This window comes from Scyliorhinus torazame, chromosome 7, assembly GCF_047496885.1.
Source record: "Scyliorhinus torazame isolate Kashiwa2021f chromosome 7, sScyTor2.1, whole genome shotgun sequence".
Taxonomy (NCBI): Eukaryota; Metazoa; Chordata; class Chondrichthyes; order Carcharhiniformes; family Scyliorhinidae; genus Scyliorhinus; species Scyliorhinus torazame.
This window is the reverse complement of record NC_092713.1, coordinates 48,115,027-48,142,943: the sequence shown is the minus strand read 5'-3', so window position 1 is coordinate 48,142,943 and position 27,917 is coordinate 48,115,027. Positions and strand designations below refer to the sequence as shown.

General features: G+C 44.9%; 1 protein-coding gene across 8 annotated transcripts in view; it reads right to left on the bottom strand.

The window, feature by feature from the left end:
- Positions 1–27,917, bottom strand: part of st3gal3a (ST3 beta-galactoside alpha-2,3-sialyltransferase 3a) — a 1,052,507-nt gene that overhangs the window by 36,694 nt on the left and 987,896 nt on the right. For 7 of the 8 annotated variants that reach the window (XM_072510649.1, XM_072510647.1, XM_072510646.1 and 4 more), the window contains one exon: positions 22,416–22,562. In XM_072510649.1, the coding sequence (XP_072366750.1) occupies positions 22,416–22,562 (147 nt within the window). Of the gene's footprint in view, positions 1–20,905; positions 21,030–22,415; positions 22,563–27,917 lie in introns of all 8 variants that reach the window. The other variant, XR_011948150.1, reaches the window with a different exon arrangement.

Here is a 27,917-nt window from a genome sequence, read left to right as displayed (position 1 = left end):
GCATTAAAAATATAAACCTGTGACAATGTAATAATTCTCTTTCAAAGGTTTGTCATTGATACATGCAAAAACAACTGTCCTCCATGGGAAGAAAGTTAATCCTTAAAGTGGGCATTAAGTTGGGTAAACAAACAACCATGTACAATGAAATCACATCAAAGGCAGAGGATGTTATTACAATCTCATAAAGCTGCCAAGTCATTCTCCTGAGCAGATCTGAATACTCCAGCAATTTCAGGACTCAACCAAGCATTCATAATGGCCACAGCTATCAAAACATAATTGCAACTGCAAGAGCCTGAAATTAAAAAACAAAAACAAATGGTGTCCTCTCTATTTCAAAATAACATTGCTTGCCTATCAATGGAGAAAAGCAAGAGTGTAGATTTTTTTACCTTTCAAAAGCAGGAATTTGTTTTCCACACTTGGCCATCTACACATTTAAATCCCAGTACCAAAAATGAAAAGGAAAGTTTACCAACATACTCTTGAATGCATCGTGGCACTTCTTACCAGTGGTAAGTACTGTGATACATGTCAACACTACACAAGGGTAGTCAATGTAATGCTAAACGTAACTTTGTTGGACAGAGCTCCATGATTAACCACTGCATTAAAAACACCACCTGCATTACAATACAGCACTTAATAGTGACATTTGAAGATGTAAAAACACTTTACACGTATCTTTCAAATTGTTCCCAACTCGTCAACAGGTTTCCCACAGTGGTCCTAAATTCTCCAAGATGGTGCATTTTGTTTATAGGGCTCACAAAACTGCATCAGCACATGGAAATAGTGCGCGGGAAGAAATAAAGATTTGGGATGCTCCTAGTCAGGTCCCCCACTCCCCCTTACAGTGCCCCCCCTGCAGGACCCCCACTCATCACCCCAAACCTCTGAGATGTCCCTACTTAGCTGCCATGCACCCCACACCTTTCAAACCCTCCACTTTACTGAGCTGAACTCAGAGATTGAGCCACCATTTTGAAAGGGTGCCTCAATCTCCAAGTGAGCTTGTGGGTCTCCCACATCCCCACATACAGATAATGTCACCCCCACACACATGTGCACTACCCCACATTCCCCCAAGTGAGGACACCCCACTACGGGGTCCGTGGGGTTCCTCCTCTTCATGTCCCCCCACATCCCCTTACAGGCCCCCACCAGGATCCCCACCCATTAGCCCTCCCCAAACCTCCCAGTTGTCCCTACTTACCTGCGATGCATCCCCCACCCTTCAAACCCCCCTCCACCCTTCTTTCATGGGCATGGTCCCTCTCGGGCCTTGACCCTTGGCAGTGCGACCCTGACACCTGTGCACCCTTGTACTACCACCCTGGCAGTGCTCCTGCCAGGTGGCGTGCCACCCAGGCACCTTGGCAGTACCAAAATTCCTGCATTCGGGGGGGGGGGGGGGGGGGAGAGACAGGGAGCCACCCTGTGCTATCCCCGGCCACCCAGGGGTCTCCGCTGGCCCTGGAGCCCTCCGGTTGCCGTTCTGCCAGGTCCACGTTTGTGTGGACCAGTACTCAATGGCGCCCGGCTGCAGCTCCCTCAGGAGGCTGGTAGATACCGGGTAAGCATCCCTAAGTAGGTTTAAAATCTATTTAGACACGCCCCGTTTGGTCATGTCTCATTTGGGTGTGATTTTGAAGCCTCACGGAACTTGGGTAGATCCGGTGAGGCGTGAAGGCTGCTGGGAAGCCCACTAATAATAATAATAATAGTCTTTATTGTTATAAGTAGGCTTACATTAACACTGATATAAGTTACTGTGAAAGGCCCCGAGTCGCCACATTCCAGCACCTGTTCGGGTACACAGAGGGAGAATTCAAAATGTCCAATTCACCTAACAAGCACATCTTTCGGGACTTGTGGGAGGAAACCGGAGCACCCGGAGGAAACCCACGCAGACACATCGAGAACGTGCAGACTCCGCACAGACAGTGACCCAAGCCGGGAACCAAACCTGGGACCCTGGCGCTGTGAAGCAACAGTACTAACCACTGTGCTACGAAAGGCCTCTCCGGTGATCTACCGGCTGCGTGGCACTCTCGCTGAAGCACAACGCAACTGTTAGATCGCGCCCATAGTTAGAGATTATGATATAGTGTGAAGTGATAATGGGCACATCGCAGGTTATGTAAAATCATGTGTTCATGGTTCAGGCGTGAAACTGCTTTACTTACACCATAAAGTTCTAATTTCTTTGCTTCATTATTAGATAAGCAAGCCGTGCATCAAAACCTTTGATCAGATTGGTCAATTGGGCAGCACGTTAGCACAGTGGTTCGCACAGTTGCTTCACAGCTCCAGGATCCCATGTTCGATTCCCGGCTTGGGTCACTGTCTGTGCGGAGTCTGCACGTTTTCCGCGTGGGTTTCCTCCGGATGCTCCGGTTTCCTCCCACAGTCCAAAGATGTGCAGGTTAGGTGGATTGGCTAAGCTAAATTACCCTTGGTGTCCAAAAGTAAAGGTTAGGTGGGGTTACTGGGTTAGCAGTGTGGCCTTAAATGGGGTGCTCTTTCCAAGGGCCAGTGCAGACTTGAAGGGCCGAATGGCCTCCTTCTGCACTATAATTCTATGATTCTTTGATTGCAAAAAGTTGTATTAATATAAACAGAAATCTCCAATAATCTGAGCAATCGATTTTTTGCGTCCATTGTGAATTTTCATTAACAGGCCAATTTGTCTGGAAATTGGTCAAGTGATTCTTTATTAATGAAAATAATGTTCCTGTTGAGATCTACAGTTGCATTTTGTATTTAATGGGATATTTTCATATGTAGTCTTTCCATCTGAATTTCTGAATGTGATATTGTTAAACTCATTAATAAAGCAGCCTTCAAAACATGCAGGGGTTAAATGGAGATCTCCAAAATGATACTGAAGTTCTTGCAATTTCTAGTGGTGCTTGATCAAACAGAGGGATCATTTTTAACTCCATGCTTGAGGGAGAATATTGAATAGACTGACACCAAACCTGACACAAGATGACAGAAGCAACTGAATTTTCTTTGCCAGTAACAAGCACTTTGTCTTTCAAAATTAAAAAGATTATATTTCTTCAGAAGTAGTTTTTCCAAAGTGTAATTGACCCCTTACAACTTTTTTAAATGCATATTTATAGAATGTACTTGTAGTGTTTGCCAAGCCTTTGTACTTTATATCTCTAATCTTTCTTTATGAGAACATTATTGTGTCTTTTAATTTTCTTTCTGACTGGTTAAGATTCCATCGTGCCTGTTTTTCTGACTTCTAATTTGTTACTTTTGGCTTTCCAATTAATCATCTCACTAATCATGACTTCCGGTGGCGACATGTGGGGAAGTGGTCGTGCACTAGGTAGCTCCTGCCAGGACACTTGTTTTTTGGCCCTTTCTGCCCGGTTCCCGGGTGTTTTGGTGGATGAACACTTCCCACCTGAAGGTAGCAGGAGCCCATTTGTGAAAAATGTCAAAAAGGTCTGGAGCTAAGAAGTCTATAGATGAAAATTTATCAACGGGCTCGGAGGCTTCGCGTGGCTCAACAGAGAAGATGGCAGCGACAGCTCTGGAAGTTGCACACGCTCCAATCAAGGCAGACATGTTGCCTGGAGTACTGGCAACTGAGTTTGAGAAGCATTTTGAGAGGCAATGGAGTGATGTCTGAAACCGTTTGATAGTCGATTGAGGAAGCATTGGGTCCCGTCTGAGAAAAGTTGGAAAAAACCTCAGAGACAGTGACGGCCCATGGCAAGATGTTGAAGGATGTGGAGGCGGCTCTGTTGAGGCACAGCGAGCAAATTGCCTCGCTGGAGGCCGAGATCTTATTGGTAGCAGAGAAAAATAAGAGTCTGAAGACAAAGGTGGATGACCTGAGAATCGATCGAGGAGACAGAACCTCAGAGTCTTGGGAGTTGCTGGAGGGTGTCGAGGGGCCGAATCCTACTGTGTATTTCTCACAGATGTTCGTGAAGATGATGGGGGAGGGTGGACTCACATGCGCTCCAGAGTTGGACAGGGCCCATCGAATATACTGACAGAAGCCTCAGGCGAATGAACCACCATGGGCAATCATTGTAAGATTTCATAGCTTCAAGGAGAACGGGTCCTGAAGTGGGCCAAAGAGCTCCGTGATTCGGGATGGGAAGGGAACCTCATTAGAATTTATCAAGATGTCGGACTGGAGCTTGCGAAAAGGTTATTTATTATTAATTTATTAATTAGCCTTCAATAAGGCTAAGGCCTCATTGTACAAGAACGGAGTATGGTTTGGAATGGTGTATCTGTCAAGGCTGCGGTTTACTTACAAGTCAATGAGCCATTATTTTGATACTTTGGAGGAGGCTGATGCTTTTGTTAAAGATCATGAACATGGATCAAGTTAATTGGGCTCTGTGGGGGTCTTTATGTTTGTTGATGGGAAGGGGTATTTTGTGTACATTTGTTGTTATTTCTTTGATCTTGGGATGCGATGGGGGTGTTTTTTTACACATGTTGTATGGTTGTGGATAAGGCGTTACTGTTCTGTGGGGTATTGTTGGAAATTCATGGCTTCTGGTGGGAATTTGGTCTTTGTTGGGGTTTTGGATCTGGTTCTACTTTTTGCAACTGGGTTGGGTAGTGGGGTTTCTTTTTATTTTTTCTACCCTGGGTAGGGGCTACCTCGCTAGCAATAAATTTAAACTAGTGAACATGAGTGAGGTGGGGGGAGGGGCTGCAGCCTGTTGGACCAATTGCTTTTAGTTTAATGAGCATGGCATTTTTGTTTTGTTGGGTGTTGGGGTTGTTTAGGAGGAGGTATTGTTCTTTTGTATGTAACCAATATGTGTATTTGGGTGGGGTGAGGTTCAGGGGAGGTGTGTGGGGGGTGGGGTCAGATCTTGGATGGTGATTAGGAGCTTTTCTTTGTCTCACTTTTTGGGTATGTTTGGTGGCCATCTTGGGTGGTCCTTGGGCCTATCCTCCTCTCTGGGCAGGTGTTTGATAATCCCTCTTGGTAGAAATGGCTAACTCCAGATTGAGGATGGGTGCGAGACCCTCGATTCTGTTGGTCACCTGGAATATAAGGAGGTTGGGTGGCCCAGTAAAAAGGTCGAGAGTTTTGGCTCACCTAAAGAGTCTGAGGACTGATGTGGTGATTTTGCAGGAGACGTATCTGCGGGTGAGGGATCAGACCAGACTGTAGAAGGGGATGGGTGAGCCAGGTGTTTTATTCTTTCTTCGATGGCAGGGCCAAGGGGAAGCAATTTTGATTAACAAATGGGTTATTTTCTCAGCTGTCAAGATCATGTCAGACCCTTATGGCAGGTAGGTGGTTACTGGGTCCTTGGCAGGCACGTTAGTGGGATTGGTCAATGTATATGATGCAAATCAAGACGATACAGCATTTATTAGGAAGTTGTTGGCTTCAATTCCAGGTTTGGATACACACCGACTGATTTTTGGGGGTGATTTAAACTGCGTACTTGATCCGAAGTTGGATCGCTCTAGTCCTAATTAGTTGGCTCCTTCGGGGGTGGCGAAGGCGCTGTTGCCGTTTATGGAGCAGATGGGGGTAGGGGTGGGGTGGAGGAGAACAGATCCCTGGTGGTTCATGCACCTAGGGGATAAGGCATTCTCGTTCTTCTCTTCTGTCCACAAGGTTTATTCCAGGATCGACTTTTTTCTGATGGGTAGGTCTCCTCTCCCTTGAGTGAGGAAGGCGGAATACTCGGCCATTGTCATTTCGGACCATGCTCCGCATCTGCTGGATTTGGCTTTGGAGTCTGGTCCTGCTCACCTCACACCCTAGAGGTTGGTTGTAGGGTTACTGGCTGGAGGGGGAGTTTTGTCGGCGTATGTCTGAGGCTATTGAGGAATATGTTGGGTTCAATAAGAATGAGTCTGCCTTGCCCTCCACTCTCTGGGAAGCCTTGAAGGTGGTTATTAGAGGAGAGATAATATTATATAAGGCGAGCAGGAAGAACCTGCAGACACAGTTTGATCTGTTGTCCACGGGCAAGGCGGTGAGCCAGCAGCGGTGTTCAAGGTTTTTTTTTTAACGAATATAGGGAGAAGGCCAGTCGTCATTTAGTCCATCAGCTGAGGCGGCAGGCAGCTTCCTGGGATATTATTCAGGTTAAGGATTCGGGAGGCAGCTTGGTTTCCACACCGGATAAAGTCACTGCTGTGTTTGAGGTTTTCTATAAGCGCCTCTATAGTTCTGAGCTCCTGGTGGGCGTGTTGGACATGTCGAAATTTTTAGATAGATCGGCTTTTCCAGTGGTGGGGGGTGAGAGACGGGAAGAGTTGAAGGCCCAACTAGGCCCTGAGGAGATTTTGATAGGTGTTGGGTGGATGCAGGCAGGTATAATTCCCGGGCCTGATGGGTTTCCTGTTGAATTTTGGTTTGCGGATCAATTGATCCCTTTGTTAGTGGACATATTTAATGATTCCTTGTCCTGGCGGTCTTTGCCCATGTAGGTCATACCGGCCTATCTCACTATTGAATGTTGACTCCAAGATACAGGCTAAGGTGCTGGGGCTGGAGCCCTAACTCCCTGGGGTGATTGCGGAGGATCAGACAGGCTTTGTTAGGAGTCGGCAATTGTCAGCCAATATTCGGTGGCTGTTAAATATTGTTCTCTCCCCTTCTGCTGGGCCCGAGCTGGAGGTGATTGTGTCTTTGGATGCTGAGAAAACACTTGATAGGGTGGAGTGGAGGTACCTTTTTGAAGTCCTGGAAAGATTTGGTCTAGGTCCAAAGTTTATTTCATGGGTATGGTTATTGTATAGGACCCCCACAGCTAGTGTTCGTACTAACGCCTTGAAATTGGGGTACTTCTTATTGAATAAGGGGAACAAGATAGGGGTGTCTGATGTCCCCGCCCTATTTGCTTTAGCAACTGAACCCTTAGACATTTCTTTGAGAGCTTCGAGTAAGTGGAAGGGGATAAAGTGTGTGGGGGGTATGGAGCACAGGGTATCCTTATGTTCTGCCGATCTGTTACTTTATGTTATGGACCCAGTCCCTACTATGGGTGAAATAATGAAGCTACTGAGGAGCGTTGGCTCCTTTTCGGGATACAAGTTGAATCTGGGAAAGAGCGAGTATTTTCCGCTTATTCGCCGGGGAGGGGAGCCAACATGGGGATGCTGTCATTTTGCCTTACCAGATCTAGCTTCCGGTATCTGGGTGGCTCACGATTGGGCCCAGCTCCACAAATTGAACTATGAGAGTCTGGTGAGTAAAGTTAAGTCCGATTTGCAAAAGTGGGACAACCTTACCATGTCCTTTGGTGGTGCAGTGGTTAGCACCCGGGTCACAGCCTGAGTGGAGTTTGCACATTCTCCCCGTCTGCGTGGGTTTCACCCCACAACCCAACGATGTGCAGATTAGGTGGATTGGTCACTCTCAATTGCCCCTTAATTGGAAAAAATAATTGGTTATTCTAAGTTTAAAAAAAACCTTACCCTGTCCTTGGCGTGCAGAGCCGAGTCTAGTAAAATGAATATTCTCCTCAGGTTTTGTTTCTTTTTCAACGTCTTCCTGTTTTTCTCCATAAATCTTTTTTTGTTAAGGCTAGTAGGTTGATATCATCCTTTATATGGGTGGAAAGGATCGAGAGAATCCACAGGACAGTTCTTCAAAGGCATAGACATTTGGGGAGCCCAGCATTGCCGAATGTTCTTTTTTATTATTGGGCGGCCAATGTTGAGAAGGTGCTGGGGTGGTGCATTAATCCAGGGTCTGTATGGGGACGGATGGAGGCAAGGTCATGAAGGGGATCTAGTTTGGGGCACTGGTGATGGCGTCCCTTCCGTTTTACAAACCTGGTGCTTGTGTCCACTCTTAGGATATGGAGACAATTCAGGCACCACTTTAAGCTTGGATTCATATCGAGGTTGGCCCCTATTTGTGCTAATCACAAATAAGGGGCTTGAGAGATTTGGGGATTTGTTTGTAGAGGGACGGTTTGCCAGCTTGGAGGAACTGACGGTGAAATTTGGACTTTCCAGTTTGAACCCGTTCAGGTACCTCCAGATCTGGAATTTTGTGCAAAGGGCCTTGCCGACTTTTCCAAAGCGCCGCTGCTGTCTCTGATGGACAGGATCCTTTCTCTAGCGTGGTCATAGGAGGGTAGCACATCTGGTATCTGTGGGCGGATGGTTCCTTTCGAAGCAACAGGTTCCGGTGGATGAGATGAAGTGGGAGGGGGAGTTGGGACGTATAGTGGAGGGTGAAGTGTGGAGTAAGGCTCTTCGTAGTGTGAACTCTACATCTTCACGTATGTGGCTCGGCCTGATCCAGTTGAAGTTAGTGCATAGGGCTCACTTGCCCAAGGCTTCTTTCTAGGGGTAGAGGACATGTGAGAGCAGTGCCAGCCAACCACAAACACATGTTTTAGTTGTGTCCCAAACTGGTGATTGGCTCTCCTTTTTTAGCACCATGTCAACGATTCTGAATATTGATTTGGAGCCTTGTCCTTTGGTGGCCATTTTCAGGGTGTTAGACTCGCCGGGGCTGCAAACAGGGGTGGAGGCACTCGTCCTCACCTTGGCCTCCTTGATTGCCTGGAGGTGAGTTCTGCTGGGGTAGAGGTCTTCTGCTTCTCCCAGGGCCTTGGCATGGTGGTGTGACCTAATGGAATTCTTGTATCTGGAGAAAGTCAAGTGAGAGGTTCTACCTGAGATGGCAGCCATTCATTGCTTACTTTAAGGATTTAGTCACTGTCAGTTGCTAAGGAAGGGGGTGGATTTAGGTGGACGGGGGCAGGGGTGTGGGAGGGTGTTGTGTTTTATTTTCCCTTTCTTTTGTGGTGAGGTGCATACGGTTGGTTGTGTTTTTGTTACGTTCTTCTGTGTTACATTGGCTGTTTGTGATGTTGGCTTTGTTACAAAATTGATTGTAAATGGAAAATCATAATAAATATAGTTTAAGAAAGAACATCTTACTAATCACATTCCATAAAAATCAACGAATTACATTTTTCTTCTTGAATCACCAATCACGTTCAGCAACAAATGAAAAACAACCCAGCACCCAATCACATTCTATAAATTTGTCCAATCACATTCTATTAATTTGTCCAATTACATTCTGCAAATAACAAAATACAGCCACCACGCTCGTTCTTTCCGCTATTAAATCTTTATCTCTGCATACTTTTCAAGGAACAGACAAAGCTGCCTCTTTACCTCGTCTGGAAAAGCACTGGTTCAGCCTTGTACCTGAGGTAAAGTGAAGCTGTAACTAACACAACATGGCCCTGATGTTGTGCCACCGGAGGCTGAATGCTAGCCACAGTGAGGCAAAGAGAAAAGTTCAATTAATAAAAAGCTATTAGGCAATGCCACAGGGATTGCAATAGCTAAAAATAAATTGATTAGTAGCAATAGCTGATAAACCTCGTCTTAATTTAATATTCTGGCCTGACTAGCATTGCATTCTCCCCCCCCCCCCCCACTGATTAGCATTGCATGAGGGACAGTGTTGAAAAAAGATTTGCATTTATAGCAGTTTTTACAACGTCATCATGTCCCAAAACTCTTCACAGCCTTTTAAGTACTTTTGAAGTGTAATGGAAAAGCAGCAATTGATTTGCGCACAACAATCTCCCACAACAGCAATGTGATAATTAATACACAACCAGTTTCAGTGATTCAGGATAAATTGAGGGAGTAACTTCCTTGTACTTCTTTGAAAGAGTGCTGTGGGATTTTTTACCATCCACCTGACAGGGAAGCAGGGGCTGCAATTCTCCCTCCGTTCAGGCCGGCGGGATTCTCCGGTCCCGCTGCAGTCAATGGGGTTTTGGCTGAGCCAAATTCTCCGTTCCTGCTGGCAGCGGAGATGGGGCGAACTTGGATCGGAGAATCCTGGCCAGGGTCTCAGTTTAACTTTCATCTGAAAGACAACTCCTTCAATAATGCTGTACTCCCTCTGTCCTGCACTGCAATGTCAGCAGGACTTGTAATGGGACTTGAACCCATGACTTGCTGCTTCAGAGGTCAGAATGCTATCAACTCAGCCACAGTTGATACTACAATAGACCCTGGTCAAAGTTAACAAAATGGAGAAAAGACTCAGTTAATGGGCGAGGCATTTTCCACAGTCCCTGGCAGCGGGAGGCAGCCTGCCATTAGACGGTGGCAGGATCTTCTGGTCCCACCGCTGCCAATGGAGAATACCACTGAAACCACCTCCCCCTGCCAGGAAACCTGTGGCAAGGGTTTGCAGTCGGTAGATCCTACTGGTGAGAAAGGCCGAAAAGTCCACCCAACATTTTCACAATATGATTCTGAAGAAATTCAAAGGGAATACTTATTGCACAACTGAGAAAATGAATAACAGTTCTTGGAATTTGTGAGTAGTTCACTCCTCAAACCAGTGCGAATTACTTTAAAGTTTTCTGTGACGTAGTCGCAAGTGATTAACTGGAGTAGTATAGGGTGAACCACACCTCACAGGGTACAGTTACAGCCTTGCAGATTCTGACCTTCAGGGAGTCTAAGAGTGATGGTCACAGTCACTGTAATATACTCTCTGAACGAGGTACATCAAAGAGTTTCAAAGCTGGAGCTGAAACTAAAAAGAATGACGATTTAGCATTCTCTAAGCACCTGTTTGTTCTATTGAGTTATAAAGGTTCCTCATACAAATCTGTTTTGTTTTTTTATGTTACTGTCTTTGATTTAAGATTACAAGTAATGTAAGCTGTTCAAAGAAAGAATACTATGAACCTCTGAAACCCTTTCAAGTGTTTGTAAGTCCTTCTGTTCAGGTCTTTTATATTTAACTCTTCAACTATTGCAGCTTTTAAGAACATAAGAACTAGGAGCAGGAGTAGGCTATCTGGGCCCTCGAGCCTGCTCCGCCATTCAATGAGATCATGGCTGATCTTTTGTGGACTCAGCTCCACTTTCCGGCCCGAACATCATAACCCTTAATCCCTTTATTCTTCAAAAAACTATCTATCTTTATCTTAAAAACATTTAATGAAGGAGCCTCAACTGCTTCACTGGGCAAGGAATTCCATAGATTCGCAACCCTTTGGATGAAGACGTTCCTCCTAAGCTCAGTCCTAAATCTACTTCCCCTTATTTTGAGGCTATGCCCCCTAGTTCTGCTTTCACCCCCCAGTGGAAACAACCTGCCCGCATCTATCCAATCTATTCCCGTCATAATTTTATATGTTTCCATAAGATCCCCCCCGCATCCTTCTATAAACCAACGAGTACAGTCCCAGTCTACTCAACCTCTCCTCGTAATCCAATCCCCTCAACTCTGGGATTAACCTCGTGAATCTCCTCTGCACACCCTCCAGCGCCAGTACGTCCTTTCTCAGGTAAGGAGACCAAAACTGAACACAATACTCCAGGTGTGGCCTCACTAACACCTTATACAATTGCAGCATAACCTCCATAGTCTTAAACTCCATCCCGCTAACAATGAAGGACAAAACTCCATTTGCCTTCTTAATCACCTGTTGCACCTGTAAACCACCTTTTTGCGACACATGCACTAGCACACCCAGGTCTCTCTGCACAGCAGCATGTTTTAATATTTTATCATTTAAATAATAATCCCTTTTGTTATTTCTACCAAAATTGATAACCTCACATTTGTCAACATTGTATTCCATCTGCCAGACCTTAGCCCATTCACTTAACCTATCCAAATCCTCTGCAGACTTCTGGTATCCTCTGCACTTCCTGCTTTACCACTCATCTTAGTGCCATCTGCAAACTTGGACACATTGCACTTGGTCCCCAACTCCAAATCATCTATGTAAATTGTGAACAATTGGGAGCCCAACACTGATCCCTGAGGGACACCACTAGATACTGATTGCCAACCAGAGAAACACCCATTAATCCCCACTCTTTGCTTTCTATTAATTAACCAATCCTCTATCCATACTACTACTTTACCCTTAATGCCATGCATCTTTATCTTGTGCAGCAACCTTTTGTGTGGCACCTTGTCAAAAGCTTTCTGGAAATCCAGATATACCACATCCATTGGCTCCCTGTTATCTACCTCACTGGTAATGTCCTCAAAAAAATTCCACTAAATTAGTTAGGCACGACCTGCCCTTTATGAACCTATGCTGCGTCTGCCCAATGGGACAATTTCCATCCAGATGCCTCGCTATTTCTTCCTTGATGATAGATTCCAGCATCTTCCCTTCTACCAAAGTTAAGCTAACTGGCCTATAATAACCCGCTTTCTGCCTACATCCTTTTTTAAACAGTGGTGTCACGTTTGCTAATTTACAATCCGCCGGGATCACCAGAGTCTAGTGAATTTTGGTAAAATATCGCTAGTAAATAAGTGCTTAGTCCCCAACATATTACAGAACTGATGAGAATTTTAAAAATCAACATACTATATTGTGGGTTTAGAGGAAAGCAGGCATTTCCTCATTCAAATTAATTTACGATTGGCTATACATTTGGCTACTTTTTAAAAAAGTGTATTAAAATGTGTTGCTGAACTTTCTCTGCTTTGAGTCAGAGACACACTAGGGAATACATTTGTATGCCGATCAATCCGTGACTCTAGACAATGAGATAAATATGAAGTAATGTGTTAAGGAGTATATGAGTCAATTTGCTGAACAGTATAACTAGCCAGATATAGTCAGCATGAATATTTGTAGAATATGTCACAGTTACGTTTTTAAAAATATGCACAAATTAAAGGATTGCATTCATTAAGGTCAGTATTGATAAGGGAAGATGCTAATCAAATGTAAGCCATTCCCAATAGCAAGTTCAAATAAAATGGTCACAACCCAGCTCTTGCATAGACTTTCTAGAGGTTGACCCAACAGTGATATTGGCAAAGATCTTTAAAGGGACAATTACTTGACTTCTCAACAACCAAGAAATGGTTCATGTCACAGAAATGAGCTAAAGAAATGTGAGAAAATAACATTTGTAAATAAAAAGCAAGAAATGTGAAGGTGTAGATCAACGACTCTCCCTCAGACGGATCTGTTCCCTGTAAGAACACTATTCACGACGCCCTATGCTGCTCTTGCTCATATATTTGATTTGTTTGGTCCCTTGTTCCGCACTGTAACCAATCACTATTTGTAAATGTACTATTTGTCAATGTACTCTGTCGATTCTTCTTCTTGTCTACTATGTACGTACTGTGTACATTCCCTTGGCCACAGGAAAATACTTTTCATTGTTTTTCGGTACATGTGACAATAAATCAATCAATCAATCAATTTGGTTAAGTGATAGAATACATTTCTGTTGCCTAATACATCAAGTGTGTAACTTTGGCTGTACTCTCTGCTTGGAGACGAAAGATTCCAGATCTCAAAGCATATTATCCTTTAGTGCATTGTTAGAGATACATTTCTCCAGATAAGACTCTAAACTGAGGACACAAAGAGGGTGAAATTCTCCGCCTCGTGACACCCCAAACTCGAACTGCAATTGGTCGGAGTCCCTAGTCAAAATCGAGGTATGGGCTTGGCGCCAATTCAGGCATCATGCTCCGGTCCCTCGCTGGTGACGATAACGAGGTTTGCACCCAGTGCTGGAGGCAGTGTGCAAAACCGGTATTTGCACTAATTTAAATGTGATTAATGGGTTGGACAAAGTATGCTTTGCCCTTCCGCAATGCTCCGCTCCTCGCAGACGGAAGTCTCATGGGCGTGAATTACTACAAGCTGCTCGCACGTGCTGTCTGCGTCCTTTATATGCTCAGAAGGCCTCTGGTCTTCTGGGAGCCCACCCAGGCTCCCCCTCTGAACACCATCATACCCCAGATGGATCATCAAGTGCCAAGCTCAGTCAGGAGCCCACCAGGTGTTTGCACTCCTCAGAAGCGCTGCCCCATTGCAGAGAAAGCAGGGGATTTGCAGAGCTCACACCAACCAGAGGACACCTGCGCCGCAGCCTTTGGAACCCTCCCTGGTTCTCTGCCCCTTTCAGGGCAGAGGACTCACCAGTGACCCTCACCTCTCCAGCTCACCAGCTGTCTCCTCTTGGTGAGACTGACAGTGCTGACTGCCTCTGCCACCTCCTCCCAGGCAGTGTTCAGGAGGGCAGGCTCGAGTCTAGCCCACGCTGGGGAAGAGGGCGTCCCTCCGCTCCCCACTAGCGTGGAGTTCAGCGACCACCTCGGACACCTGACCTCGGTGGGGGGGGGGGGGGGGGGTCAGGTCTTCTCTGAGCCATCTTGGTGGATGCATTGAGTGCGTGGTAAATGGAGTGCTTAAAACCAGCTGTCAGGCTCTTTGGCGCTAACTCCAGCCCCAGCGGTTAGAATGCTGCATGTGCCAGGAATTGCTCTGAATTCGGGGCAGCAGAGTGCTGACCTATTAGCATGCCCTGAATTGTTCTCTGACCAGCACCCCCAATGGGAACGTGAACCGCATGTAATTTAGCCCAAGCGTCAACACTTAGAGCGCGATCTATCGGCCAATCTATCGGCTACATTGCGCCTAAATGGGAGTGTGGCGTGGCAGGTAGATGCCGGAAGAAGCATCCCCTGGACTTCCCGACAGCCAGTACACCTCGCAAAATCTACCCAGGTCTCGCGAGGCGTCGCAATCAGGATCCTGCCCACAATGGGTGGGACCAGACCTCACATGCCTAAATGGTTTAAAAACCCCAGGGAAACCCCAGCCATGTGCTGTTCCGTACGAACGGCATCCGGGGGTCTCCGAGGCCAGCGGAGGCCCCTGGATGGCCAAGGACAGCACAGGGTGGACTCCTGGCCCTCCCTTGGAACGCGGGCATCTTGGCACTGCCAGGCTGAAAACTTGGCACTGCCACCCTGCCACTGTCAAGGTACCCGGATGGCACTGCCAAGCTGGCAGAAGCACTGCCAGGGTGCCAGTGCTAGGGTGCCCAGTGGCATGGCCGAAGGTCAGAGCCTGAGGGGGACTATGGCCATGAAAGGAAGATAGTAAGGTTATGAATGTTGGGGAAGGGGTGCAGGGCAGGGTCTCCGAAAGGTTGGAAGAGGTGAAAGCTGGGGATCCTGGAAGAGGAGGATGCACAAAAGGGGATGTGGAAAGGCCTGAAAAGGGGGCTCCTCAGCAACCCCATAGCAGGGTGTCATCACTTGGGGGGGGGGGGGGGGGTTTGGGTCATGCCCATGTGTGAGTTGTCCAGTGAGAAAATCCCAGAGCACAAAAACGTGGGGTTAGATAGCGATGGGGAACTCGCCGATGCAGCCGGGGCGAAACTCCCAGCAAATCCTGCCACAAATGACACTCGGGCAGGATTTACCGACTGTTCACTTGGCGGGAAATTCCACTCCACCTGCGCTGGGGTTTCCCAGCGACGCGGGGTGCTGTCAACGGGAAATCCTGTTGACAATGGCGGGACCGATAGATCCCGCTGGCGGCCCGCCTCTTCCGTCCAAAAACACACGGCGGGGTGTTCAGTAAACCCAGCCCTTAGAAAATATTCCATTAGATCACGTCCTTTGTCTCCTAAACGGAGACTTTCGCCCATACTTTTCCTGATTTTCCAGGTGTATGTTAAACACCTGTGCAAAGGAAAGTCAAGGTTTCGTATCAGCATCCTAGAAATGTCAATTAACACACCAAAAACTGGTTCATTTTGTTGCTATTTGTGGGATTTTACTCTGTGACAAATGGCTGCCCCATTTCCTCACATGACAAGTGACAGCCATTCAGATAATCAATTATTGGTGAATCATTCAAAATTGTTTGAGCTGGGATAAAATATTTTGCAAGTGAAAATTCCATCCCCTCCCCCCCCCCAATCATCTGTTGCCACATTCTTGGCTTCTTCATTACAGCTCCTCCATCTACTTTAGCAATCAATCGGCTTTTGAGAGCAAAATCTAGAACTTCAAGTCATTTGACACAAAATCTCCATAACCAGCATATTGAGAGGAACTATCTCAAGCTGATAATTCTTAAGTTTCCTAATTCTTAATATTTATTATGGCTCTGGAACCCCTAAATTTGTGCACATCAATGAGGTGAGAGAAGATCAGGATGTGGCACAGAAAAGCATCAAGTTCAATTGGGTGAAGCAAATGAGAGACACATATGAATCAGAGCTCCCCAGTGTTTTTTTCATAGTGTACCTGCATGCTATGTGCAGTGTCTAGATCAAGCCATTCCAGGTTGCGTTCATTTTAGGTCACAGCTCCCCCTTGTGCTGCATGGCAATGCACCTTTACTTTCTAAGCAACGGTAGCATTAACACATTCCAAGCTAGACTTCCTCCTCTCCTCTCCCTCCACTCCCCCCTCACACACACATGCACACACCACACATGTGTGTCTATGTACGAACATGGGAGTACTGCAACTCTTATATTTCAATTGTCAAAACTTCATATGACGTTTTGACAATTGAAATATTAAGTTATCTATTCTCCAGAATCTATTCTGTTAATTTAAAAAAAATTGATCTGAAAGCAAACCAACACAATGCAACAAAAACTGGTGTGCTGTCTAACTGAACAAATAGAATATTAACAAGGTCCTGTGAAGCAGTCTATTTTTGCTGTGCAATTTATTTTGTTCTCCATATTTTTTTTTCTCTGGACTCCCACTAAATGCAATTGTCAGCTAAAGAGAACAAGTTATCGCCTCAGGCAACTGTGTAATGTTTACATTTGTAAAAATGCCCTCCTAAAACCATGGGCACCCCAATTGGTGCTGAATATGAATGCCAGGTCTTCTCACTGAGGGGAGCAGAGAGAAGACAAGATTATTAATGTGGGAGGGGAGCAAAAACATTCTTCTGTGGGGAAAGATGAGTGGATTAGAAAGAAATTCCACAATAGCTTAATATTTTTTCTATTAAAAATGGAATCCTGATCTATTTTTCTAATGACAACAAAGTGCAAATTAGCCCCTTTACAAATTAAACCTACAGCGTGAAGTGATATCTTAGCTGTTATTTGACCTTTACAATGGGCCCATGTCCACGTATGATCCCATGGGATTGAACAGTTATCATACCACATCAATATTAATGACGGGGAAATCATATCCCTCCCACCAGTGGGAACATCTTGCCAACTCACAAGAAAACAATTAGAAATGCATTAATAATTCATTTCAGCTGCCAGGTGGCTTTTATGCCATCAAATTAAAAAAAACAACAAGAACACGTGTTGAAGAGAAGGGTTTGCTGTGACTTGGGGGGTATCGGGTAACATCATTCGTTTAACAATCAGGTAACTTCAGCTCCTACTGCATAGCAATCTGCTGTGCATGTGTGAGCTTTAAATGAATGGTTTACTATAAACAGACAATTCCTAGTCAGTCTGGAATAATTACAATTTTGTGGATTAGTAAATTCCTCATCAGCTGATGGGATTTCATTGTTTTATTTCAAGATACACTGGATAATCCCAGAATTTGGGCAATGCATTCAACCTTTCAGGGTGAATGGTCTCATTCTGGGTTAACCCTTTCACAATAACAGCATTTTTTTTGCTTCACAAGTTAATGGCTGTATGTAAAACAAAACTATTTAATACATAGATAGTAACAAGTAAAACTCAAGTAGTATGTATAGTAAACATTCCAATAATATGCACAAATAAAATGCATATTTTACTTAATTTTCCAGCAAAACACAGAACATAATTTTAGTCAGGTGTGATGTTTCTATTTACTCACGACAGAAATGATTAAAATCCGAGCAACAGAACTTGCTCTGCAACTGTGTGGAGGACAGGGTAACTTAGTTGGTAACAGCTGGGGAGGTTCCACAGACTCAATATATATTTATACAGTGTCCTGGCCAATTAGGTTGAATAGTTACAAATTTTAATCCAAAATGAAATTTAAAAGGAATTGAAGAAATGAAACGGTTGGAGAAGGGTATGATAATTTAAATGCAAGGTGCTGGAAGCCGAGACAAGAAACGTAGGTTACAGATGTGTTCAAGGGGAAAATAAAGGACTGGATCCTCTGTCCAGCAATGTCGGAATGGGAAATGCGATCGGGCGGAGAATCGCACGTCAGCGAAAATTGAGGCCGTGCTGGGCGCTCGCCGGCTTGGGCTTGCAAATTGTACAGTAAACGCCATTGGCATATTATTAACTGGCCCAACCCGGCGATTTCCGGGTTGCCCGCTATGCTCTGCCTCCGCCAGGAGGAATTACCGATGGCAAGATTCACTTATGGTATTTCAAATCGGGAAAACGGTGCCGTGGCTGCTGAGGGAGAGAGAGAGACGCGGTACGAAAAGTGACCAACATTGCTATAGTGTGCTGAGAGTTGTGCAGTTGGCCGGGGAGGCTTCTGCTAGAGCCAGGGGGAGTAGCGGGAGGGGGCAGGGCAGCAGTTGGGCTGTGGGGTTGGGGTGGATGGGGATCATCATTTCCGCAGCCTACAAGGCAGCCAAGCGGCTGCACACGCCGCTGACTGCCCGCTGTGAATTTAGCGCCATGTGTCATATGGGTGCCTCCCCAGGTCACCCCCTGGCCCCAGACGACCCATCGAAAGCATGGGCGTGCTCCAGCGCAACCGGTGCCATCTTCTTGGTTGGGTTGGGGGGGGGGGGGGGGAGCGGAGTGCTTGTTTGCAGCTCCTGCTTGTCAGCCTCTCCAGTGCCGATCCTGACCCAGGCGAATCACATGCCAGCGTTCGTTGGAATTGCACTTGTTCAACATGCCCCAGCACTAGCCCATTAGGATGTCCTGAATGTTCCGGGACGGGCACCGCTTTTAGGGTCGCAGAACACACGCGATTCAGTCCTGGCGCCAGCACTTAGTCTCTGAAACAGAGAATCCGGCCCAGAATATTTTGGTATAATAGCGATTTAGTTGCTGATTATTGAATGTTAAAATGCATACAAAACATAGATGCAATCAGCTTATTCAATGAAAACCATAATTTGAGGAGGGAGAATATAAAATTAACAAGCTACAACTGAAAACCAACATATTTTGCCTTCTCTTTGCTGAAGGCATGGAATAGAATCTTATCAAAACTGTTCATGTTGTTTTGATTTAATTTGGTTAAAAAGGTGGGTGAATAAATAATTATTCAAGATTATAAGTGTCATGATATGCAAACATGCAGCTAATGAACACATAGAATAGGACACGACCAATGCGCAGTCAGGACACTCAGGGGTGGTATCTCACTATAAAAGGGATGACGCACTCACACCCTGCGCTTTCCACAGACCAACATCTACAGAGTGAGACAGGGTGTGTCCTCAGCATCACACCCCAGCACGTGGCTTAGAGCAAGGCTGATTCAGTTAGACTGAGTAACTACATTTAGATTAGCAGAGAGTCGAACTCATTGAGAACTGTGCTAATAGTTCAATAAAACACATTGAACTCACTTCAAAGTTTGGAGCATCTTTTACTCAAAACTGCATCAAATGACAGCTTGTGCTATTCCAAATTATATAACACAACAATAAGGACATGTACAGACATCTATGAACATATACTCTACATTTCTCAGTTATTGGAACACTGAAATTTTTAATTTTTTTTATAAATGTTTTTTATTGGGTTTTTGAACAAAGTATATTTACCGTTATGTACACAGAATAAATAATATATATTAGAGAATACCACAAAAAGAACAAAAATAAAATAAAATAAAATAACTGGTTGGGTATTATGCACCAGCTCAACAGCAGCAACTCTGTACAATTGGCAATATTATTTTTGACACAAAGTAGGCATCTTGGATATCAGCAGAATAATGCCGGCTGCAATGCTAGAAACAACTGGTCTATAGACAAGGGAAGAATTTTAGGGTTTTATTAGAGATTATACATTTTGCTAGGAAATAAGTACAGGAGAGTCCATGACTAAAGCAAATTTTGTATTGTTTATCAGAAGGAATGAAGTTTAATGTGCAAAATGATCTTGTCTTATTCCATACTGTTTTGTGCTCTTGAAATGCATGTTTCCTGATAAAACTGTCACGTTAGATGTCTGCTAGTGGGACTTTCCAGTAATGGCATAAGAGTTAAATAACTTAATGCAATTTGCGATATTAATTCTTGGCTCTGGATTTTATTGACTCTAAGATTTTATTGGACATTTATCTGAGGACTCTGGGATTTACTGTTACTGTACCAACAGTTTTACTAGTACTGATAATTCAAACTGTCTGCTCACTGATACTGAAATTTATTCAGATGTTGATGGAATTTGAAAGAGTGAAAATACACCAAAAACAAATTTAAAACAATTTTTGATGAGTACATTTCCTCCAAGGAAGATGTAGCAATACTCTGCAATTAGCACTGTGGGTACATATACTCCTCACAGACTGCAGAGGTTCAAGACAGCTCACACCCACCTTCTCAAGAACGATTAAGGGTGGGTGATAAATGTTGAATGTGCCAGCGACACCTACATCCCATGGATGAATGAAAAAACCTTGTTCAAAAAAATTGTAAATGAGGGAAAGCTCTTATTCAACTCAATTTCTTCTCAGATGATTAACGAATTGTTAACATGCACAAAATTCTAATTAGGAAAAAAAGCATCAAGAGCAGGGAAAGCTTCCAAGATGTCCAGCCCAATTGTCAGAAAACAAGTATAGGAAGTCAAGGAAATAGGACAACTTCATCTACAATCTCCTTGTTTTCCAATATTCTTCTCAATCAAACACAAAAAATGATTGACTACATTTACTGCTTGTGCCACTTTGCTGTATACAAAATTAGTTGCCAAGTTTGCTTATAAAGCATCAGTAACAGCACTTCAAAAGCAATTCATTGGCTGCAATATACTTTGCAAAGGATATAAGAAGCTTTATAAATGTACATTATTTTCCTCTTAAGCACACACAATAATGTAACAAGTCTTGTAAAAGACAATGGGTGGCAAATTCATCAACTACAACTAAGACCTGACAATATGGACTGAATGTTGTCAGGGCTGGTTTCACTGGCACATACTGAAAGGTAAGTGTAAAGTGTTTCCTCACCTTCAAATGTAACTTGTAGATGCTGTATGATCATGTTTTTAATGTGGTGATCCATCATTGGGATTTGCCCTTTTGTAAGCGGACCAGCCTTGCGTTTTGTTCACATGCATTACACAGAGTTTTTCTAATGGAAAAATGGCCATATTGCAGAGAAAAATTATCAAAATGTCCTGCCAGCCTGTTGTCATATTTTTTACTATGATTTAAATGTCTCTGGCTGATAAAAAACAGCTGGTTTGGACATTAAAAAAAAGTAACCCTCTACTCTCCTACATTAACTGACAGCAATCTGCTTCAAATTGAAATGAGTAGCTGCTCTTTTCTCAGAAAGTAGGCAATTGTGAAGACAGCTGTGGCAATTATGAATGCTTCTCTGAGTTTCAAATGTTAATGGGTTTCAGCACCTTTGATGTTCCATTCATCTGAGAATGAATGACAATTTTAAGACGTTGCAATAACAGAAGTGGTTTCTTTTCTGTTGACATCAGCCAACAGGATTACAGGTATTGCAAGATTTTTTTCACATGGCAGAATTATGACATGAAGGCTTATTATAGATGTTGAGGGATTCATTTTTTCCTCCCAAGGAATGTAAAGTATTTTTCAGTGATATTGTACAAAAGCCAAAGACTATCTTGGTGCATAATGGGGGAGTGGCAATGGAGGGTACACAGGGGTGGCATGGGTGATCTGAAGGGGCATGGAGGATGCATGGGTGCAAAGAAATGGTATCGGCAGGCATGGGGGCTGAGGAATGAGATTTGGAGGCCTTCAAGTACTGTAAGGTGTTGGCATACTCTGTTGGAAAATCGAGACAGGTTTTCTTATTGCCCTGCTTCCGCACCTACACTCCTCTCACATTGGCAAACTGCACTGCAAACCCGACCCCAATGTGAAAGACACAAATGATGTGAGTAGTCACACTTGGGTTGGGTGGGAGGTTTGTGAGCAAGTGCAAGTTGTGTCCCTATATACTTAAATGAATATATCCCAGATGGTGTACAATGCAGAGTAAATTTCAAAAGGGGCTGAACTCTTGCCTCAACTCACAAACTACTCTTAATTAGGACCCTGGTAGCAATAATAACTTGCATTCATAGAGCACCTTTAATGTATTAAAACATCACAAGGTGCTTCACAGGAGCAATCTATAAAACATCTGACACTGAGCAACATAAGGATGTATTAGGACAGATAACCAAATGCTTGGTCAAAGAAGTCAATCTCAAAGAGAGATTTCAAAAGGAGAGAGTGGAGGAGAGGATTAGATAGGGGATTGTTAGTTTAGGGCCGAGGAAGCTGAAGATATGGCTATCTTTGGTGCAGTAATCAAAAAGGAGGATAGTAACACTGAATATCCTGGCTCTTTGGTCTTGTTTCTTCTAGTCGAGGGATTTTAAAAAGAAAAATCACCAATATTTGTGGTCCTCCTCGAAGTTTATACAGGCATAGATTGTCGTGAAAATAATCCAAAGAACAACAGATTTACAAAGGGTCTGAGGCATCTTACCTCTTTGATGGCTGACATCTTAACATTCTCATAGTAATGAAGAGGTGCATTTGGAGCATTCATATCATAGCCAAACCCAGCCACGGCCACTTCATCACAGTTGTGCAATGCCATTGTTATTGCCACTGTACCTAGTGTTGGGATATTCTGTGAAGAAAAATAGTATGCAAAATTAAATACATAAAGCAAGGGAACAAAACCTTGGGAGACTATTAATTGGTAAATGGAGAGTCTTTGTTAATCTTGAGAAAAGCTACTAGGAAAAACCTTGAACCAAAGGAACTGGATAGGAGAGGGGAGAGGATGTGGCTTCAAATATTTTTATTCTTCTCAAAGATAATGGGCACGATCCTCCAGCCAACGCTGCACCGGAAAGCCATCTCGCCACGGTGCAGTGTGGCTGGTGAAAGCCAGGAGAGCCCACTCCCGGGATCCACTCCCAGATTCAACACAATCTTGCGAGACTTTGCAAGGTGAATCGCACCCACAATGGACAAGATCTTTTTTTGGAAAATCTGCATATTAGAGCGAGGCAGTAAGCCTTATTTTAATGTGCAGATTCCCGAGGTACCTGAGGTTTTGGGATTCAATCCCTTCGCCTCAGAGACCTCAGTCGAGCACCGTTTGGTACTGGTCTCTACAAATGAGGATCAGACAAAACTGCACTCGTGGGGGTCTCCAAGGGGTTCCGAGGTCCCCAGCTGCATGCCCTTTGGACAGGGTGTTGCCCTGGCACTGTTGGTGCCACCTGGGTATCCTGGCAGTGCCACCTGGGTGCAAGCCTGGAAATGCCCAGGTGGCACTGCCAAGCTGGCATTTTTGTGCATGCGCGATCAGGCCGAGGTTGTTCGTGTGGGTGTTGGGAGGTCCCAGGGGTGTCCGGGGGATCCTCCCATACTGCTTTCAGGCCGGGGGGGGGGGGGGTTGGTCGTGGATTTTTTTGTGGGCCTTGGAGATCCGCTCCCATTTGGGGCAGCACGGTAGCATTGTGGATAGCACAAATGCTTCACAGCTCCAGGGTCCCAGGTTCGATTCCGGCTTGGGTCACTGTCTGTGCTGAGTCTGCACATCCTCCCCGTGTGCGCGTGGGTTTCCCCCGGGTGCTCCAGTTTCCTCCCACAGTCCAAAGATGTGCAGGTTAGGTGGATTGGCCATGCTAAATTGCCCCTAGTGTCCAAAATTGCCCTTAGTGTTGGGTGGGGTTACTGGGTTATGGGGATAGGGTGGAGGTGTGGACCTTGGGTGGGGTGCTCTTTCCAAGAGCTGGTGCAGACTCGATGGGCCGAATGGCCTCCTTCTGCACTGTAAATTCTATGATTCTATGATTGTAAGAAATTGGGCTTTGTGTGGCCTCGACCACACGTTCCCCAGTCTGTGCTGGGGAAAAAAGCGGTTAAACGCAGTCGCTCGGGGCCTTTCTTTCCTTTTGGGAAGATCGCGCCCAATACCTCCAGTACTGTTGAAGAGATTATTTAGTTGTGCACCCATGAATGTCCAAAGTCTTCTCAGGAAGGTTGGCCAGACATTGTGATGCAGAGTTGTAAGTGAGAATTGGTGCCAACAACTCTCCATCAACTGAAAAATAAAGCTCAGAGACCGCACTGAATATCAGTCGCAGCTCACTGTTTGCATGCGCATCTCTTGAGTGAGAAAGTTGTGTAATCAAGTCCTACTCCAGAGGGACAAGTAAATAATCTTGAATGACAAGTCTGAGCAGCACTGAGGGTATTTGCTTTACTCTGGAAGTGTTATCCTCCAGATGTAATGATAAACCACGGCCCTGTCCATCCTCCCGGAACTTATGAAATGTACTATTCTATTATTCAAATAAGAGCACAGGAGTTCTCCTGATATCTTGGCCAATATTTATCCCTCAACCAAGATCATTAAAACAGATTTAATTGCTGTATGTGGGATTTTGTTACTTGCAAATTGCAATGCTTCCCTACATTGTCAACAGTGAAAATGCGCTTATTAGTTGTGAAGAACGTTTGAAACAACTTGATGTTGTTAAAGGCCCCATATAAATGTGAATTATATTTGCCAGCACAAAATCTCACACAACTTGACGTTAATTGACTTAATTAGATATGTAGTTTGAGAAACAAAAGAATAAATCCAACAATTCTATGCACCCAACAGGCAGCAAATGTTCAATTCCCAAAACATTTGGGCAATGGACAGCTTTTCACTGCCCTGATTAATTCGGCTTTCAGCTGCCTGATTGGCCATTCGGTCAGAATGCTCTGATTGGATACTCAGGATTTCCAGAGACATGCTCAGTTTGAAAGCTGATGGACATGCGCAGTGGAATGGATTTAAAAAGAAACATAAACATACAAAAAAGGAGAAGTGGGCCATTCAGCCCCTCGAGCCTGCTCCACCATTCGATCAGATCATGGCTGATCTATTTATGTTTTGAATTCCACATTCCGATCTACCCCCATTAAGCTTTGCTTTCCTTGTCCAACAGGAATCTATCTACATTGGCCATAAAATATTAAATGACCCCGCCTCCACTACCTTCTGAGGGAGAGAGTTCATAAGTAGCACAAGCTTTGGAGAAAATATTTCTAATTTCTGTCCTAAATGAGCAGTCCCGAATTTTAAAACAGTGCCTCCTGGTTCTGGACTCACCCACAAGAGGAAACATGCTTTTCATGTCCACTTGTCAAAACCATCCAGGATCTTACATACTTCAATCAAGTCACCCTTCATTCTTCTAAACTCCTGTGGAAACAAGCCCAGTCAGTCTGACTGTTCCTCTTAACACAACCCGCTCATTCCACCTCCAACGCATTTGCATCCTTAAGTACGGAGATCAAAACTGCACACAATATTTGAGACATGGTCTCACCGATGCCCTGTATAACTGATGCATGACATCCTTACATTATGTTCAATTCCTCTCCTGATGATGGACAGTAATCCGTTAGTTTTTTTAATTACTTGTTGTACCTGCACGTTAATGTTTTGTGCCTCATGCGCCAGCACACAGATCCCGCTGCACCTTGAAGTCCTGCAGCTATTCTCCATTTAAGTAATACACTATTTTTTATTCATCCTGCCAAAGTGAACAACTTCACATTCTCCCATATGATACTCCATCTGCCAGTTGTTTTGCCCACTCACTCTGCAACTTTCTTATGTCCTCTTCGAAACATACCTTCCTATCCATCTTATTGTCACTTGCAAATTTAGTTACCATGCCTTCAATCTTCGCATCTAAGTAATTGATATAAATAGATTGTAAAACGTTGAGGCCCCAGCGCAGACCCCTGCAGGACTCTACTTGTTACATCCTGCCAATCAGAAAACAATCCATTTAGCCATACTCTCAGTTTTCTGTTAGCCAGCAGTATGTTACCCCACAACATGAGTTTTTATTTTCCGTAATAATGTGGTATCATACCAAATGCTTTCTGGATATCCAAGTACAGCATGTCTACAAGCTCCCTTTATTCACAGCATACGTTACTCCTTCAAAGAATTCCAATAAATTGGTTCAGCATGATTTCTCTTTCACAAAAACATGCTGACTTTTAAACAAAATGGGCGGGATTCTCCGACCCCCCCCCCCCCCCCCCCCCCGGCGATTGGGGCCCACCGATCCGCGGGCGGGCCTGTGCCGTGGGGGCCCTCTTTCCCTCCGCGCCGGCTGTTGTCAACCTCTGCCATGGCTGGCGCGGAGAAGAACCCCCCTGCGCATGCGCTGGGATGATGCCAGCACACGCTGGCACTCCCACGCATGTGCCAACTCGTGCCAGCCGGCGGAGGCCCTTCGGCGCCGGTTGGCACGGCGCCAACCCCGCCGGTGTCAGCCTAGCCTCTGAAGGTGCGGAGGATTCTGCACCTTCCGGGCGGCCCGACGCCGGAGTGGTTCACGCCACTCCTTGGCGCCGGTATGGCCCGCCCCGCCGGGTAGGGGAGAATCCTGCACAATATGTTTCTTACAAATGTTTCCATAACCATCAATACAAACCAGAACAAGCAAAAATAGAAAAAGGAGGGGTGGCATGTGGCACAGTGGTTAGCACTGGGACTGTGGCGCTGAGGACCTGGGTTCGAATCCCAGCCCTGGGTCACTGTCTGTGTGAAGTTTGCACCTTCTCCCCATGTCTGCGTGGGTTTCACCCCTACAACCCAAAGAGATGCAGGTTAGGTGGATTGACCCCGCTAAATTGCCCCTTAATTGGGAAAAAAATAATTGGGTACTCTAAATTTATTTTTAAAAAATAGAAAAAGGCAAAACATCACAATCAAATATAAAAGTACAAAAAAATGGGAAAAACACACAACACCTAATTAACTTAAATACTAAAACTAACCTATACCCCCTAACAACTGACTGTGACTAATTCCTTAAAAAAGTAATGTGGTGGAGACGCCGGCGTTGGACTGGGGTGAGTACAGTAAGAAGTCTCACAACAGCAGATTCACCTGAGGAAGTACTCCGAAAGTTAGTGATTTGAAACAAACCTGTTGGACCTTAACCTGGTGTTGTAAGATTTCTTACTTAAAAAAGGAAATAAATGGTTGTCATCTTAGAAAGAACCTCTCCACTGACCCCCTGATGATGACTTTCTCCAAATGCAGGAGTGACATTACATCACCCAGCCAAGCAGAGGCGTTGGGTGGAGTAGAGTACCTCCAACCAAGCAATATTCGCTTCCGGGCTATCAATGAGGCAAAGACGAGAACATCCGCCTCTATCCCAGAATGAATCACCGGCGAATCCGACATCCCAACTATGGCCACCAGCGGACACTGATCTAAATACATGTGGAGTATCTCTGACATGGTATTGAAGAATGAAGCCCAGAAACATATAATTTTGGGGCAGGACCAGAACACATGCGTATGGTTCGCCAGCCCACAAGAACGGTGACCATACCTATCCTCAACCCTCAGGAAGAACCCGCTCATCCTTGCCCTACTCAAGTGCGCCCTATGAAATACCTTAACCATGAATCAGGGTGAGCCGAGCACATGAAGATGTGGAGTTGACCCTGTGAAGGGCTCACTCCACACCTCACCAGTATGAATGGGACCCAATTCACCTACCCATTTTGCCCTCACACCACTCAACGGAGCAGAATCCGATGAAAGGATATGACCATATAGGTCCGAAATAGCCCCTCTGTCAGGTTGAGCAGAGACAGAACCTTCTTCATCAGAGAAGAAGGTGGCACCAAAGGGAAGGAAGAAAAAGCTTTACGCAAAAAATCGCAAACTTCGTAATAGCTAAAAAGACTGGAATTAGGCAGCTGGAATTTATCAGCTAATTCCCTGAAACTGGCAACCCTCCCCTCCACGAACAGGTTCTCAAACTGCTCCAGACCTCCCAAGATTTAAAGTTGAGTCCAAACCAACAGGTAGGAAAAAGAGATTATTGCAAATGGGGGTTAGCGAAGACAGGGAAAAGAGCTTGAAGTGCTGTCTAAACTGTTTCCAAACTTACTAGAGGACCTCAACAATAGAGATAGCTGTTCTGTTGCCAGA